General features: G+C 45.1%; 1 protein-coding gene across 1 annotated transcript in view; it reads right to left on the reverse strand.

Moving 5' to 3' along the window:
- Window positions 1–7,205, reverse strand: part of LOC121442791 (rho GTPase-activating protein 28-like) — a 174,818-nt gene extending 167,613 nt beyond the window's left edge. The window contains exon 1 of the mRNA XM_041644404.1: window positions 7,084–7,205. Within this exon, the coding sequence (XP_041500338.1) occupies window positions 7,084–7,205 (122 nt within the window). The remainder of the gene's footprint in view (window positions 1–7,083) is intronic.
- Between the last annotated feature and the right edge of the window lie 11,530 nt (window positions 7,206–18,735).

Raw genomic sequence — 18,735 nt, forward strand, 5'->3', positions numbered from 1 at the left:
GTCCCCATGCTCCCAATTTACTCAGATCTGTCTTTTTCTACTTTCTACTTCCCATGTAGATTATATCTATGTAAGTCTCTCTTAGTGTCCACATTGTTGGCAAGACACCATCTTAAAGAATAATAATTATTATCATTATTAAAATTAAAAAATAAAACAATATACACATATGGGTTACTTACTCTTTAGTAACTTACACATCTTACTAATAGTTCACTAAATTGTGATTCACACATCACCTATTTACTTACTTATGTTTATATTTTACTTTAATGTGTGTGTGTGTGTGTGTGTATGCAAGCCCATGTGTACATTCATGTCGCACTGCATGAGGTCAGAGGACAACTTGCAGGAGTCTTTTCTCTCCCTCCCTGTGAGGCTCCTGGGAATGGAATGCAGGTCGTCAACCTTGGCAGCAAGCACCTTTTACCCTCTGGGCCAGCTCTTTGGGCCTCATGCTGGATTTTTTTTTATTTTTTATTTTTAGAATAATCAAGAAAAGTTTCATTTCTACACTGATTAGGGATGATGTAGCCAACTTTGAATTTCCATATAGAGTACAGAGTCAACTACTTAAAGTCCCCAAATTTCCTTCTAAGAAATATTCTGATGTGGGTTTCCCCTCTGTATGCTATGAATATGTTTTATTACCGTTGGTTAATAAAGAAACTACTCTGGCCTATGGCAGGGCAGAATATAGGCAGATGGGTAAACTAAACTGAATGCAGGGAGAAAGAAGGCAGAGTCAGGCAGACGCCATGTAGCTGCCAAAGAAGAAAGACACCAGAACCTTACTGGTAGGCCACAGCCTCATGGTGATACACATATGAAAAGAAATGGGTTAATTTAAGATGTAAGAGCTAGCTAGAAATATGTCTGAGCCATCGGTCAAACAGTGTTGTAATTCATAGTTTTTGTGTGATTATTTGGGTCTGGGTGGCAAGGAAACCAAAGTGCAGTCTCAGTTTATAATATTCTGTTCACCTCTTTTGATTTGGTCCCTAACACTTTCCTCTTATTCTCAGCTGAAGCTGATATCCAGAGACCATTTGATTGAGAAATAAGAATGTGACAATTACTCCAGCAGTGACAGCGTAAGGTTTGATGGTGTGGAAAGAAATATGACTATATGCACATTGGAATGTTTCCATGGGTTAGCATACATATGCAGGGCACCCTCCTCAGACTTGCCCAGGGAGTCTGGGTTCACTCTCTTCCTGGGCCCATGTTCTGCCACATCCTACCTCCTGGGGTCCTGCTAGGTAGGGCCACTGGAACACCTTATTATGGCCTAGTTGGGATTTTATCCAAAATATGAATAAAACAAGTGGCTTTTAGAAAATATACATATGCAGACACTCAGGTAACACCTCAGGAAAACACAGATGTCAAGACACTTCTTAGAAATAAAAAGATGAGATCTAATCACAGAACATTTAATGTAGCAACTTTCTGATTTTTTTTTTCTGTTAAGTTTCAATAAATTTCTCTTCCAAAAAAAAAAAAAATTAAGGAGCTTTAAAAAAATAGGAAATGTATCTTCAAGGTTTTCACAAAGTCAAGCCAGGTAAATCAACTAAGTCATTTCATCACGAGGCCACTGGCGACAACTTACATTGGGATCACTTTGCAGGAGTGATGGACATTAAAGTAATAAAGTTAGAAAGGATGATGAATTGATTACTTCATGGTATATAAATGAAGTCAAACTGAGATGAAATGATAGCAAAAATCATCATCAAAACACCACAGTGATAAATTTTGCTGCCATGATCCATAGACAGAGGCTACAATCAGCACAGGATAGCTGGGGAAGAAAAAGATATATGCATGAAGTATTTCCAGGAGGACAATAATTAATTGCAAAATGGAAAATGGTGACTCTGTGGTATAGAAAGTTAGCAACGCCATCTTAGCCAGGTGACCAGCATCTACGTCATTATAACATCCTAGTGTCATGGACCTGACAAGATGGCCCATCCTCACTTCCACTGAACGTTCTCAAACTCTCACCGACGTCATAAACACACACTGCAATAACTCAATTTAAGTGGCTTCCTCTAAAATAACCAACGAGCTCTCAACAAGCGCCAGGGTCACAAAAGACAGATGATCACAACTGAGGGGAGCCTCAAGGGGCCTGCTTAGGACCACCATGGGATCTTGGATTCAACTATATAACAGGAAAATTAATGACAGCGAGAAAACTAGTAAAATAAAAACACAGTCTATAGTTTAGTTAACTGTAGTATGCCATGGTTAATTTATGCAATTTTGACCATTGCAATGCTGGTTTTGCAACACAGTAACATCTAAGGAATCTGGGTAAAGGTTATTGTCGAAAATTTTTCTGTAAATGCAACTGTACATCTTGAAAATTAAAAGTTAAGGGGAGAAGGTGCTTCTAGATCACTCCAAACTTCCTGTGTGTTTGGGCTTACATTAGGGGTTAGTGGTCAGGGAGAACTGAGCAGGTTAAAAATGGACAGAGCAACTGGCCAAATGTTTAGCCAAATGATAGGATCAAAGGCAATAGACCAGATGTTTGGCAGCAGCTCTACAGATGGAGGCCCCTCTGCTCGGCAGGGAGTCCACACAGGAAACCACGGACACAGGCTCTGCTTTCAAGCACAATATAAAAACGGCCCATAAATAACCGTCCTTTTCAAATAATTCCACTTCCATCACTCTTTCTGAACCTTCCAGAACAAGGAGCCCATCATCCCTTAGAATTTGGCGGCCTTTGTATAGGCATAAGCTTACACGGGCCTACATAAATGTTTAATTTTAGCAAATGTTGACATGTCAAAATACACACCTTTTAAACTTAATTTCAACCCGGGAAAAGTATCCCCCAACAAAGATCGTCACTAAAAGTTGCTGTTTAGTTTTGCTCAAAGTATTTACTTCCTAATCCTCATCAAATCTGTTTTATCAAAGTGTTATCATTATTAAATGAATGGTTGTGATGTTAATTAAGATCCAAAGAGTCTTCAGAAAAGTGGGGGAGGGCTGTAGAGGAAACCCCATGGGCAACCTGCATGGTGGCTCTATTTGCTTTTGAGGAAGAGCTGCTTTCTTTCTTTCTCTTTTGTCATTTCTCAGGAAGTCAACCTAGAATTAATCATGGCCATTTTATATCAGGCTCTCCCCTCCAAATATCTGCAACTCTATTTCATATAACCAAGAAAATGCCTGGAAGAAATCAGGCAATTAGCATCATCTCTGACTAATCCTCACTTTATAAGTGGAAGTATTTTGGGTATTTGTCAACATTCTCAAGCTTCCGCGTAGAAGCCTGACCTTTCTAAAAAAGCATGGATCTGAAGGTGATTTAACAATTTATTTTCACAGGTAGAAACACTTGCAGAATCTCATTGATTAGCCCCATAAAAAGACTACGATTCAATGCTACAGGCATGAACGTGAGTATGACTTCTGAGAAGTCAGAGCAAAGAGTGTAGAGCCTTCAAATAAACTCCTAAGAAAATCTTAAAAGACAAAAGGTATGTGAAGAAATTATTGTAAGAATTAACAACCAAGACTTCGCACAGTGTGCTCTATTGTAACAAATATGATTACAGAGACCATAGAAAACAAAAAAAAAAAAAGAATTCTAAAAGAAACACAGAAGGGCTCAGAAGGAAATACAGTGGTATTTTAAACTCCCCAGGCAAATTCCAAGAAGGAGGAACATGTCTTATTTACAGTACACTGTTAAACTTCACGTACTGACCTTCTTAGAAAGAAAAAGACTAAGGATAATCCATATATCAAGTATTACAATACTGTTTATCTACATTAAATATCGATTTTTTTAAAAAAAAAACTGAAACCTGGAGATGACGTATTGCCAACCAACCCCAGTGGATAGTCTTTTAGACACCCAGTGCATGGATCTCAGAGATTCGAGATGGTTTCATTCATTACCTCCCTTGTATAGCTGCAAGCGATCAATCAAACAAGGCTGTTGTGATCCAGCTGCCCTCACTCTCCCTGACCTACAGGGGAACTTCCTGTGGTCTGTAATTGACAAGGATGTTTGTGTTCTTTCTGGCCAGTGGTTTTCCACAGAAGCAGCAGAGGTATAAAAGGCTTTAGCTTGGGGCAAAATAAAGGTTGCTCTTCTTCCATTTGAAAAGAAGCCTCTGTGTCTCAATCCTGGCACACCCTGCCACTCGGCAGTGTGACAAAGGCAAGAGCAAGCCATTCCCTGAACTCTTCCAGATTCTGAGGAGGAAGCTATAAAATTCAGATATTTAAACGGATCTAATATGTTTGGATGACAGTTGATGTTTGGGACCAGATTGCTTGGATCCGTTTAGTTTTCCACTAATCAGGAACCATGAGTAGGGAACCAAGTCCTGAGAATGTCTACTTTTGGCCAAGGACATCATCCACATTTGCCACCACGTCCCTTTTGAGTTGTTCAGTGCTCCAAGTACTTCAAGTAGCCTACTCAAAACAGAGTCGACATGCGGGTGACAGTCAAGGTTTGGGGCAATCTTACCCTAAGCCTGACAGGCACATTTTCCTGGTTAGTTACTCTGACAAAACTAAATAAGAAGATGGCAGGCCCCAAAGGAATTTAAGTAGACAGATGATTTCAATGAAATTGCAGAAGAAAGAGTGTGTGGCAAACAGAGGCTCCAAGCCATTACTATTCCTCAGCCTCAGCCAGTGCTGGCAGGCAGCAGAGTGGACCCCAGTTCCCTGTATTCTTAAACAGAAGTTGGAAATCCAGTTATACCTGAAACTTCTTTCAGAAGTTTTACCACTTCTTTACTTCCAAAAGCTCTATTGTTTCATTTTTTTTTTTTTTTGATAAAAATTCCATTGGTCTGCCCACGTTCTTCAGGCAGGAAGAACATCCCATTTATCTTTGTGTTTTCAATGCCTGGCGTGTTACTATGTTACTATATAGGAACTATGCTACTATGTAGTTTGTGCAAAGAGGCTGCGGTTTTATCTCAGCCATTTTATAATCTTAGTCGGAACCCATTAATATCTTCAAGAAATACGTAGTTGGCTACTACAATATACCAGATACTTCTCTGTTATTTGAATTAAATGAACAAGATATATTATATTTTTGTGGGAAAAATAGGACCCCAGATTTGAAACCAGATAAACAAGGTGAAGTAGAGGCCTGAGGAGGAAGGAAGAAAGATGAGCTTTGATCTATGCTAACAAGAACTAGAGAATGAGGATCCTTGGGAGGTCAGAGCTCATGATCACCTGACTTCCCAGGGCTCCAAACACATAGCCATTTTTAGTAAAGCGTGTTCCTGAAAGAGAGAGTACTTTCTTCCCAAGTAGAACAATACCATCTTGCTTCTTGGCTTGAAAGGAAGTATTGATGAGCAGCTAGTAAGTCAAAGGTTAATAACTGGGACTGATCATTTCTGTTATCAGACCATGATTAATGATGTGGTCTCCTCTGGCTGCTGGTAAACATAGGAACCTCTATTTTCAATGCTTTCACTGAGGACCAAGGAGTTAAGCTATTCTCCTAAGATTCTGCTGTTCGAAAGTGGAAAGAAGTGGGGGTGCACACCTCCATCCCCTGCCTCAGAGGACTGAAACACAGAGAGAGGATCCTCTAGGGTGCAAGGCAACCATCCAAATGACAAATTTGGACCTGATTGGTTTATGGCAAAAGATGGACTCCCCCACTTTGATGCAATGTCATTCCCCAAGACCACATGCTGGGCTAATAAAGCATCTTCCTCCCAGTCACTTTTGGCTCTCTGGCTGGTGCCCACAGACAGCTGCGAAGGCTTATAAACAGACAGTGACACCCAAGCCATTTAAGACTGCACACAATTGGCCCTCGCTTTTGCATCCAATCACATCTCTTTAGACACTCATAGTGTAAATCATAATGGTCAAAGATGATGTTTTGGTTTGCTTTGTTTTTAAAGAACCGCACACTACACACGAAGGAGAGTATGTACCTTCGAGCAGCCTTTAAATGGTATGCATGACTCCTACTGCTGGAGCAAATTGGTCCATTTCTCACTGTCCACATTAAAAAAAAAATGAGATTCGACTCAACACGCTTTCTTTGGAAGAAACAAGAATTTCTTTGTTAGCTAAGCCCAGTGTCATCCCTAAGCCAGCGTGGTTGGTTCATCTCATGGAAACCTTCCAAAGCATTGTCTGTGATATAATCAAATCAACTAAATTGGGAAACAGAAGTAATTTCATAAACATAAAGGCGTGAGGAAAAACAAGTCATTGAAAATAACCGTGCTATAAAATGCCACTAGGAGAGAAAACCAAGACACACCAAAGTGCAGACTTCAAAATAAATAAAGCATCCGCTGAGGTACTCATAGTGGACGGCAACATAAGCAAAGGTACTGCCCCTGACTATGCCAGAGAGCAAACGGTCTCACATTCGGGATATTTTGTTCACCCATCTCTGGTGTAGTTAGTGAGGCTCTAACTGACCTTGATCCTTCGTGGAACAGATGGACACAGTCAGAGCAACGTAATCCAGCTCCCTGGATGACTAAATGCGCGTGGTGAGGGTGTTACACACTTCTTCCCACCCAAAGAAATAAACAGGAATTGCCATTTGCTGCATAGACTCGACACCAGCAGTCAACAAACAATGACATCACTGTACTGACACAACGGAGAGTATTTACGTTAGAAGTGAACGTCTTTATGGCAGAGGTTTCTTTTCGAGAGAAACTTTAGTTCCAAAAAGTTAATCTCAGTGTTTAACTTTTTTTTTCTTTTTCTCGGTCTTGTCTTTGGGTTTTAAGAATCTTTTAAAAATACTCCAGTACCTAGTGAGAGCCTTCCACAGAAAAGATGCATGTGTCCAATTCATCATAAAAGTTTCAAGACTGCAAGTCTCCATCCCCTGTGTGTCGTGCTCCCCTTCCCGCCCCCCCCTGCTAGTTTCAGTCAGCCACACATAGACTTTTGTCCAGGCCATTTCTCATTTCCATACAAACAGCAGGTTCAGTTAATCAACTCCACAAAAACTTGTCAAAGCGCTGCCGCCCCCTTCCCCCCTCCCCCCCACTCCGCCCGGGCGGATGAGCAGCCCGGGGAGCGGCTCCGTACCTGCTGAGCGGGTGACTGGCGGCGGCCCGGGGCGCGCAGCGCGGCTCTGAGCCCTGCGCTTGCGAGCGCGCGTGCGAGTGGTAGGCGGTCAGCACCACGCCGCCCGAGTCTTCCACCTCCATCCTCAGCCGTGCATGTCCCCGCGCCGACCCAGAACAAAGACCCGGACCAGCGTGGACCAGCTCCGGGAGCGGGTCAGTGGCCCAGAGCGTCCAGCGCCCCACGGCTCCGCGGCTAGGGCGGCCCCGTCCGCCCGGGGACCACGCCCACACAGGACAGCGGACAAATTTGCATACACTGAGGACCACGCCTACAGAAGTACAGTGAACTGATTAGCATACACGGAGAGCCACGCCCAGAGGACGGCGGACAGATTAGCATACACTGAGGGTCACGCCCCACAGAGTACCGCGCACAGATTAGCATACACCGAGGGTCACGCCCACAGATTACAGTGAAAGATTAGCATACACTGAGAGCCACGCCCACAGAGAACGCGGACGGATTAGCATACACGGAGAGCCACGCCCACGGGCGCCGGCTTCTAGGAAACTGGAAACCTGCCTGAAACTTGCCTCTCCTGGCAGCTGCTCTAGTAAAGTTTGTGTTTTTCTTCCTTTGTTTCTCTTTTCCTCTCCTCAACCTCCTGCTCGGCCCCTTCAAACGGGAGGCTTATCCCATGGCTAGGAACATTTCCTGCCTGGCAATCAGAAGTGAGACAGGAACCATGCCTTAGGCAAGAGGGGGGGGGCGGGGAGAGGCTAGGTTTGGAATGGGTGCTCTGGGGAAGAAAGGGAGAAAAATATGACACTCTCGTTTAAGCATCCAAACCAAAAATTAAAGAATTGGGTTGCATCTCTGTTTGCTTGTCTAGTTACAATAAACCTGATTTCCCTTCTGTCCAGGCAATCCCTCTGTAAAATTCAAGACAGCCCTTCCTTCCTATACCCTCAAGACTGCAGCAGCCAGACCCTTACCTCATTCTTAACATCCCTTTCCTCCACCCAGGCCTGATCACACTGACAGATACTGTTTCCAGACTGTCTGAAAGCTAGTCCTGATTGCCATGGGCTCCGTGGATGGTATTTTCAGGAGGCCTTTTAAGGGGGGTTATAAACACACACACACACACACACACACACACACACACACACACACCACACAGACACACCACACACACACACACACACACACACACACGCACGCACGCACGCGCGCGCGCACACACACACAGCATTCCCAAAAGTGCAATATAGTCTTCCCCCAATCATGTTTCTGGCTGAAACTCTGTTAAAAATTCTCTCTCCTGCCCCCAACGAAACCTCTTAGTGACCATCAATCAAAGCCCTCTTCCCACCTCCTACTCCCCCTGCCACTTTCTAGAAATTGCTCTTGCTTTTGTTACAGGAATAATTTCATTCTGCCCTGTAATTAAAGCAGTCTGCCCAGACCAGGCCCTGTGTGCCTGCATCTTTGCTCCAGCATCTACTTGAGTGACTGCTAATGGATCACGGTCTCCTCTCCGCCCCCTCCCCCCCACCCCCTGCCAGGCCAGATGGAACCAGGAAGCTCTTAGAGTGAAACCCCGAGGAACTAGAAAGCTCTGAGGGGGAAAATCCATCGCTAACTCAAGATCAGATTACTATTTTCCAGCAAGCTGGTGCTTTCTCCTAAACTGCCAGCTTCCGGAAGGGCCGCCGTCACTTCTTGCTTTTATGCCCCAGAACCTCCTTCCTGTTTCGTGTAGCAGACATGCCTGAAAGATGTCCTGGATACTTTTATGCCAATTTGACACAAGCTAAAGTCATCTGAGAGGAGGGAGTCCCAATTAAGAACATGCCTTCATAAGACGGGGCTGGAAGCAAGCCTGCGGGGCATTTTCTTAATTGGTGGTGGACGGGAGAGGCCAGCCATTGCGGGTGGTGCTATCTCTGGGTTCTATAAGAAAGCAGACTGAGCAAGCCAGGGGAAGCAAGCCAGTGAGCAGCACCCCTCCATGGCCTCTGCATTAGTTCCTGCCTCCGGATTCCCTGCTCCGTTTGAGTTCCTGTCCTCACAGCCTTTGCTGCATGGAGCTGTGAATGAAATAAGCTCTACCCTTTCCAATTTCCTTTTGGCTATGATAGTACACCCTAACTAAGACAGAAGGCTTGGTGGATGGATGAATGGGTGGATTGTGTGTGAACCGGTGAAGGAAATCACACTCTCTAGGGTAGTAGTTCTTATCTTTCAGGCTAGCCAAGACACTTTTTATAGATCACTCACAGACCTTCATAGCACCAAAACAACAAACAGAAATGAGTTCGGTATGTAGGACCCTTTTCTAAATGTTTGTGTGTGCTGCTAACACAATTAAGTACGACTCTTGTCCGCATCCATGAGTTTTCAGGCTTTAGAAAGATGCTAGAATACACATATCGTGTAGCAAAATGTGTTATTCAGGCTGCTTCCATTAACCCTTCAGATGGGCTGACCTGATGTTACGTAGAGTCTCTCTCTCCGGGGGCTGGAGCACCACTGGGTTAGGTCCTCTGTAACCGAAGGAGAACCCAAGAGGAAATCTAGAGGGGCGAACGGAAAGGTTGTCCTCAGGCTTACTTGATGCAACTGGGAGGACTGTCCTTCCACCTGAAGCTGTGATCCTGATGATAGCCCTCCGTGCTGTTGTCTCGGTTGTCTGGCAACGGCCACCTACTTGGTCAGCAGATCTAGGTATGGGGATGCCTCCGTATGCTTGAATCTTGCCATATTTCTATTACTCCTGACATATTTTATAGACAGGCCTTCTTTTACTAAGCTGTCTTCATCATCTGAGCTATGTGTTCCATCTCCTTCTGTCAAGACACTGAAAGACATATCAGCCGGCTCTGCAATTAAGGAAGTATCCCATAAGCAAAACTACTAATGTAGCTGTAGTGGTATAATTGTGCTTACCAGGAAAGATTAAAAAAATATTGTCTGTGCAAGTGTCTGTGAATGATTTCCAGCCCCCCAAAAAGGGTTTAGCAGGGGCTGGAGAGATGACTCAGGGGTTAAGAGCACTGCCTGCTCTTCCAAAGGTCCTGAGTTCAATTCCCAGCAACCATGTGGTGGCTCACAACCATCTGTAATGAGATCTGGTGCCCTCTTCTGTCCTGAAAGCATATATGCAGGCAGAATACTGTATACATAAATAAATAAATCTGAAAAAAAAAGGGTTTAGCAATCAAGTACACCACCATGATATAGCTACACAGTGGGACCCTTGTCTGCCATGCTCACTACCCTGGCTGATCTCCAGGACTGAATAAAAAGACGTGGCAGGGACTAGCTGAAGACTGAAGACTTTTGGGCTTGAGAGTCTTTGGGTTTCAGAATATACAGCTGATATCGTGGTTCTAACGGACTCCATTGGCGTGTTGACATCCTCAGAACTGTAGGGAATCACTGGTTAGGGATGACAGCACAAGCCAAGGGCAGCTGGCTGGACGGTAGAGCAAGCAGCCATGAGGACGTTTGGGAAGATAAAGTTACCTGGGCAGTGGACAATGGCATTTACTCTGAAATAACACTTCCTGTTAGTTGGAGTAAGGGCAAATAGAAGCAAGTCTGTGTTTCTTGTGACAAGCGCTGGGCCAAGAGTTGGCAGACATGGGTGTCACCACAGCCAGACAACCGGAGCGTGGAACCCTGAGCAAGATGTCGTCCATAGACCCGCTTCTGTACATGTGGAAGAAAGGAGAACCTTGTGCCAGGTTCTGTTCTGTTCTAGATGTCAACACGTAGCACACATCAGATGCTTCAGCAGATGAAATAAACACCACTGTTAAAAGAACCAAGTGACATCTGGACTAAAGCTGTTTGCCCATGGAGACCAGGCCAGGATGGGGTAAGGCTGGAACTCAAAGCAGACTGTCTAAAGCCTGAAACCAGGCTCTCAAGTGTTACATACCAGATTTCCTAAGATATAAAATGCATTCTTCTTTATTTAGCATCATAAAGTGAGTAGGGCTTGATTTATGTTCATTCATCTAACTTTTCGTACACCTAATTAGCATGTCAAAGGTTAAATACCACCAGCATAAAAATAGTAAATGAAGTTATCAATTGCGTATATTTTCAGTTCTTCTTTATATGTGTGTGTGTAGCCTTCTCTCATTATCTGCTCTTAGAACTTGTCGAAGACTAACTCGGTCTGTTGTAGATCTGTCAGTAGATCATTTGTAGATGGCTAGCATGTCTGTCTGTAGGTGGACCCGAGGGGCCCCGGAGAGCAGTAGGCTGTGGTGACTACGAGCATGGCAAAGAGTCTACTTTCTCAATGAACTGGTGAGGGAGAACAGCTAAAACGCCAGAGAACAGAGTCAAGATCAGCACTACAGATTTGCCCCTTACTGCCTATACTGCTCTCATTTCCCAGATTGAAATTCAGGAGGCTGGCCCAATATCTTCCCAAGATTGGTGGGAAAGCAAAAAGCCTATCTTCGTCTACTTGGTACAAGCTAGACTTATCTGAAAGGAGGGGACCTCTATTGAGAAAATGCCTCCGTAAGGCATTTTCTTAATGATTTATGGGGGCAGGCCCAATCCATTGTGGGCGGTTCCATCCCTGGGTGGTGATCCTGGGTTCTATAAGAAAGCAGGCTGAGGGCTGGAGAGGTGGCTCAGAGGTTAAAAGCACTGACTGCTCTTCCAGAAGTCCTGAGTTCAATTCCCAGCAACCACATGGTGGCTCACAACCAGCTGTAATAAGATCTGGTGCCCTCTGCTGGCCTATAGGATATGTGTAGGCAGAATACTGTATACATAATAAATAAATAAATAAATAAATAAATAAATAAATCTTTAAAAAAGGGCCGGGTGGTGGCGCACGCCTTTAATCCCAGCACTCGGGAGGCAGAGGCAGGCGGATCTCTGTGAGTTCGAGGCCAGCCTGGTCTACAAGAGCTAGTTCCAGGACAGGAACCAAAAGCTACGGAGAAACCCTGTCTCGAAAATCCAAAAAAGAAAAAAAAGAAAGTAGGCTGAGTAAGCAAGTAGACAGCACCCATCCATGGCTTCTGCATCAGCTCCTGCCTCCAGGATCCTGCTCTGCTTGAGTTCTCTTCCCAACTTCCTTCAGTGATGAATAGTGATGTGGAAGTGTAAGCTGAATAAACCCTTTCCTCCCCAACTTTCTCTTTGGTCATGGTGTTTTAGCGTAGCCATAGAAGAAGCCCTAAGACAGTTCCATCCACACTTGATGAATGCTACCTCCCTCCTCTCTTTTTCATTCCTCCAGCCTCATGGCCTGTCTTTTCACCCTTCCAGAAATCTCCTTGTGGTCAATCCTCAGATGTGGAGACTCCTGAGACTTTTCACAACCTCTCCTGAGAGATGAAACGTACTGGACAAGTCTCACTGGACACCAGGGCGCCCCAGCTCCGGGGGTTCTGAAGTATGGGGACAACCCAGCATACCCAATCCTATCAGGAAATGCAACGAAACAGCAAGCCAATGTAAACGCTTCACGTGGACAAAAGAAAAGTGCCTCTTGTGGCCCTCCTGCTGATCTGGCAGAAGTGCTGCTTGGATAATCGTGGCGTTCCAGGACTGGGAAACAGCTGCTGCAGCTGGAGGATCCCCCACAGCCACAGGCTGAACTCTCTCAGCAAGAGGACTGGAAGCCACAGGGTCTCCCAGCCTGATCTACAGGAAATGAAGGCACAGTTGTAAGCAGCAAGAGGGCCCCGGCAATGATGCTCACATCACCTCACGGTGCCCCCAAGTCTTCTGGAAACAAAGAAAAATTGAGAAGAATGAATCCACAATTAACTTTAGATGGAGAAGAAATATTTTAATAAAGCAATTTGGGGGGGTGGTATTCGTTTGTTTTTGGTTTTGAGAGAGTATCTCTTGTATCCTAGGCTGACTTTGTTGAGCTTTTAACGTAGCTAAGTAAGCCTTAACTTCTGATCCATCTAATGGCACCTCCAGAGTGCCAGGGTCACAGTCATGGACACATATGCTCAGGCAGGTGGTGCTGGGGATCAAACCCACTGTTTCATGGCCACTCAGCCAATACTCTACCATTTAAGCTACTTCCCCAGCCCCAAACAAGGATTTCTTAAAGTGTCTGCAAAGGTGTTGTGTAAATCCTTCATCTTCTGTTAGGCTCATGAATCTGACAAGGCTCCTCTTAAACATTTTTAAAAACTTATCAGGGCACTGCTCAAATGACAGACATTTTTCTGAATGTTCTCACAAGGACACAGAGTTTCCAGACCACGGCTGACTTTTTCTATTGCTTCCTCAGCGTTTGCTTTTTAAAGAGAAATTGGAGCTATTTTTCTTCATTAGGCATGCTGGGCTCTATGATCAATCTGGTAATTGGGTTAAGCAGATTATATCACTATGAGAGCCAGTCAGCTGGGTCACAACGAGTTATTTATGTGATGGACATAACCGAGTCGCATAAGAGACCGCTGCAAAGAAATTGAATCATTATTGATTGGAAATAAATCACTGCTAATAGACCCAGGCAGGGTGGGGGAAGGGACATCAGTCAGCCACAGGCCTCGCTAGAGAAATAGCTCATCCAAGAACATACTTCCCAAGGCTGGGGGACATGATGCAGTAGATAAAGGGATGGCCACACAAGCAGGTGAGACTGAATTTGTATTCCCAGTTTACATGTGAAAAGCCGGGTGTGGTGGCACACATCCTTATTTCAAATTCTGAGGAGACAGAGACAGGAAGATCTCAGGAACTCGGCGGCCAGTGAACTTCACTGAATTGATGAGCTCCAGGTTCAGTGAGAGGCCCTATCTCAAACAAAGTGGAAAGAAAATGAAGAGACCTGGCACTGACCTCTGCATATATGTACACACACACACGCATGCACGCACACATATGTGCACACACACGTACACATACACATATTGCTCCTCAGGGGAGGAGGCAAAACACCCTAACACACAAAAATAAAATAAAATAACAAACCTCTAAGGAATCATCTTCAGAGATGAGTGACAGTTGGTTAATTTTCAAGTAGATGCAAGCGGCTGGGGACATTAGAAGAAAGGAACTATAGTGTTGAATGGGGGGGGGGGTTCCCGGAAACGACCCCAGATGGCAGTTTTGCTGGACAGTCAAAGTGAGGAACAGAGAACATTGGAGACTAAGCTTTAGGAAAACAACAACAACAACAACAACAACAACAACAGGCAATTTATGAGCAGGGGTGGATCTGATTGCCTTGGGTGAACTTGAAACTGTACTGAGTTCAGATAGGAAATCTTCTTGACTCTTTTGCCCAAGCTGGGCTAACCTAGAATCTCCTTGGCATTTGATTGACACCCTGGAGTATACACTATGCTGTCCTTAGGCCTCTGATCCCTACCTTCCTTCAGAGAAGAGTAAATCCTGGGGAAGAAGAAAGGCTACTCTAACTGTCCAGAAGCTGAGTGGCAAGCCATCCTGAGAGAAAGACCATGACGGAATTGAACAGCCGTTGGATATATCTTTAGCTTAAAGATTCACACAGATGTCTAGAGCTGGGTTGGGGAAAGGACCTTGGCAGTCTCTCTCTGTTGCTAGCACCACACACCTGAGCATATGAGTACATGCCTGTGATCCTGGCGCTCTGGAGGTACCGTTAGATGGATCAGAAGTTAAAGCTTACCTAGTTACGTTAAAAGCTCAAGAAATCAGTTACCTGCTTGGTCAGCAGTAACCCTGGTTGTGACAGCCCTGGAAGGTAACGAGCTATGGACCCAGAAGCTGGCGAGGGAAGAACTAGACAGCGATTGGCGTAGGGACAGATGTAGCATCAGGTTGACCAACAGAGAAGAGAGCATCATTCTGAGAGTTCCTGGGTTGCAGACACAGAAACCTGGCTCACTGAGACAGGAAAGAATGTTTCCGAAATATCCAGGGATTAGCAGAGATTTGAACGTTGATGCTGAAGAAAAAGCAGGAAAAAGAACACAATGCAGGAATACCATCTTGGTGGCTGCTCCTTACCAAATTCATGAGTTTTCGTTTTCCCTGCCTTCATCCCAGGATATAGGGGACAAGAATATTTCATCAGATTGGCTATGCTCCTGGCTCCACGTGGCAGTCACTGGATGTTGAAAAATGAGGTCTTTAGAGACCCTTTTGCTTGTTGGACAGGTAAGGCAGAACCTAGAGCACACAGAGGAGGAGGAACAGCTGGGGACTAGGACCGGATGCCATAGATCTGGTGTTTACAGGAGCAGGGGTCGGTGAATCCTCCGAATCAACATAGCAGCGCTGGCCAGCAAGCCATTCAGAAGGACAGGAGGGTTCCAGTCTACACCGGCTGACGCAGGCCTCAAGCCTCGCAGGAATGGAGTCTCTTGGTTCTGGAGAGTTGAAGGTGTAATTTGAAAGCTTGTTTCTCTGAGAGACAATTAAGAATGTAGGCTTGGATCCGAGCAGACAGAGGAGTGAGCTTTGTGACATGATTTCTTTTTTCTATAACGCAGGACAATGGTATTTATCTCATACCTTGTATATAGTGCTCAGCAGACATTTCCCTTTTCCCTACAGTTACACATCTAAGAAGTTATTCTTGTAACTCTGATGATCTTGTCAGCAATACCTATAAGATGTTCGAGGGGAATTTAACAAGCCCCAAGCAGCATGAGGTTTCGGTGTACTCCAGAGACTAAATGCGTCCACTGTGAAAAGCATCAAGAGAAGTCATGTTCTGAAATAAGAGCAGCAGTGGGAGAATACAGGAAAGAGAGGCTTGTCTGTCTCATGAGTAGAGTGGTGTGCCCGGTACTATGCTTTGCCGTCCAGTTCACTTGGCTACAGTATGGTCGTGGCCCTGAAGAGACATCCCCACTTACCGCTGGCACTCCAGACTTGCTGGGGTTCTCTGATGGCTTCTGGGATTAGCAGAATAGCTTCCCTGATTAGCATCTGGTACAGAGAAGACTAAGTTCACAACCCAGAGAGTAAAGATCACAAACCCCAGTGACACCAAGGAAGATTGTTTTTGTTTGTTTGTTCGGTTGGTTGGTTTTGGTTTTTTGAGACAGGGTTTCTCTGTGTAATAGCCCTAGCTTTCCTGGGACTAGCTCTTGTAGACCAGGCTGGCCTCACATTCACAGAGATGAGCCTACTTCCACCTCCCGAGTGCTGGGATTAAAGGCGAGCCCCACCACTGCCTGGCGTGTCCATTTCTATCTCTGTAAATAGGGAATGACCTCAGTATTGTGGCTACCAAGAAATCAGACCACAAGACCGGCCCTTCTAGTGAATTTCCAAAGAGCATGAGGACCCAGACATCAAAGACAGTGGTGCTGAGCAGCCTCAGTCTTAGAAAGGGTCAGTCTCTGTGAATGATACCACGCAGTGGGCTCAGTGACTTTGAAGACAGGCTTGTGATGCTAAAAAGCTTCGTAGTCGTTGTAGTACTGAATCTTCAGGTGTAGGTGAGGGCAATTGCTTTGTCACTTGTGAGCCACCAGCCTGTGGTGCTCTTGCCTGGTCTGTTCCCAAACTTTCCCCTAGAGAATCCACACTCGCAGACACTCCTGACTCTGGGTGTGGTGTTCTGCTGAAAACTACAGCAAAGAAAGTGATTGCAGCCCATTTTGCTCTAGCTGTAATGTCAAACCCAGAGTGGCTGGAAGGTGGGATCTCAAGGCACACACTTACAAATAAATGTCTAATAATTGAATCAGGAGTGAGCGAGTTTTGTACATGAGCAGACGGCACGGAGAGCTATGTATATTTCCTCTCAACCCTGGCACTGTAGGCTGATAGGAAACTAATTAGGGTGGGTTTTCCATTCAATGGCTCCATCCGCAAACTCCACCCGGGAGAACCCCACCCAACACCACCAAGCACAGCTCTGCTTGTCAGAACCCAGAGGAGCAAGCTGTTGAAGAAGAGGGAAGTGTCCAGACTGCATCCTATCTGCAGAGGATAGAACCAGCCGTGGATGGCATGGTGGCATATATCTATAATCACTGCATTCGGGAAGCTGAGGCAGGGGGATTTTGAGTTGGAGGTTGGCCTGGGCTAGATAGCAAGACCTTGTCAAGGAAGGAAGGGAGGGAGGAAGGAAGGGAGGGAGGGAGAGAGAGAGAGACAGGGGGAAGAAAGAAAGAAGAACTGGAAAGAAAAGAAAAACAAACAGCTGCAGGAGAGATATGTAAGCGAAGCCTCTAGAGAACTGCCAGCAAGTCGCCACCTTTATGGCCCCGTTTCCTGTGGACTAGACTTGCCATCTGCAGGTAACAGGTTTTCCTCTAATTGGAAGTGCACCCTTTGTCCCATCAGCTGCTGAGCCGAAACCAGAACAAAGGGATGTCAAGTTCTCTGAAGCCCTGTTGTGAACGGTGTCCTGATTCTTCCTCCAATAGCTCATCATCTTAAGCCTCTTTGCAGTCACTTTAGAGAATTTTAAAAAAAAAAAAAAACAGCCAGGCAGACCTCAAGTGACCATTGATCCTTACAAGTGATAGAGGCAGAGACATATCTGAGTCATCAAATTAAAAAAAAAAAAAAAAGAACCTGTCACACTTAGGGAACAAGCTGTCATGAGTCATGACTTTTAATAATCATCTTTCATCCAGACTTTCAAAGCAGTTTGTAAATATAAACTCACCTATTCCCACAGAGTTAGAATAGAGGAACTAGGATAAGACACCACAATTACAAATACTGTAATCGCTGCTATATACTGAGTACCTCATTGGACACAATGTGGTATCACATTTCTTACTCTGAAGGCTCCTAAGTGTTTGAGGGGTTATCCTGAACGATTAAGAGGTCACGGGGCAGAGTCATTACATTCCTAGATCCTGGTGTCAGACAATCTGAGTTGAATTCCACCCAAATTTCTTTCTATGTCTGTGCATTTGGATGAGTTAACTAACCTCTCCAGCTGCCGTTTCCCCCGTGAAAGTAGTGAACATAAAAATAATGGTACACAGGAGACCCTGCCTCTTCCTGAGGTCCTAGAGCTTGGTAAAGGAACTGCTGCAGAAGGGGCTACCATCTCTTCATTGTGGAGTTATTTGTGGACTGACAGAGAAGCTGTGCTTCGGAGAACAGGAAGGGGGAAGCAGAGGGCGTCGAGAGTGAATATAACCACAGCACAATCTACGTGTGCATGAAGCTATCCAAAAGTGAAAGGATGGGACCCACCTCCCTCTGACGGTTAATTTCAATAGCCAATTTGATGAAACCTAAAATCACCAAGGCTTGGGCCTCTGGGCACACCTGTGAGCCTGTGGGGAGTTATTGTGATCAGGTTAACTGAGGTGGGAAAACCCACCCACTGTGAGTGGCGCCGTTCCCTGGGCTAGAACCTGGACAGACATAAAAGGCAAAGTGAGCTGAGAACATTCCTTCATTGCTCTCTGCTTGGCCATGGAAACAGTGTCTCATGTTCCCGCTTCTTGACTTCACTACCGTGAAGGAGTGCAACCTTTGAACCGTGAGCCCAAATAAGCCCTCCCTCCCTTAAGTTGCCTTTGTCGGTGTTTTCTCACAGTGACAGAAAAGGCAGCAAAGGAACCAAGACACAAGCATTCAAACTGTGTGACCATTTGCTAGTAGAAACCTCCTCGCCATCTAGCTGGGTTTCTTTTCACCCTCGAGATGCAGCAAGCGGATTCTGTGATTGCCACGTGGCTCCTCGTCAGCCCC

Source organism: Microtus oregoni, unplaced genomic scaffold, assembly GCF_018167655.1.
Source record: "Microtus oregoni isolate MIOR12 unplaced genomic scaffold, Mior012 000095F_ref0000231, whole genome shotgun sequence".
NCBI classification, from domain to species: Eukaryota; Metazoa; Chordata; class Mammalia; order Rodentia; family Cricetidae; genus Microtus; species Microtus oregoni.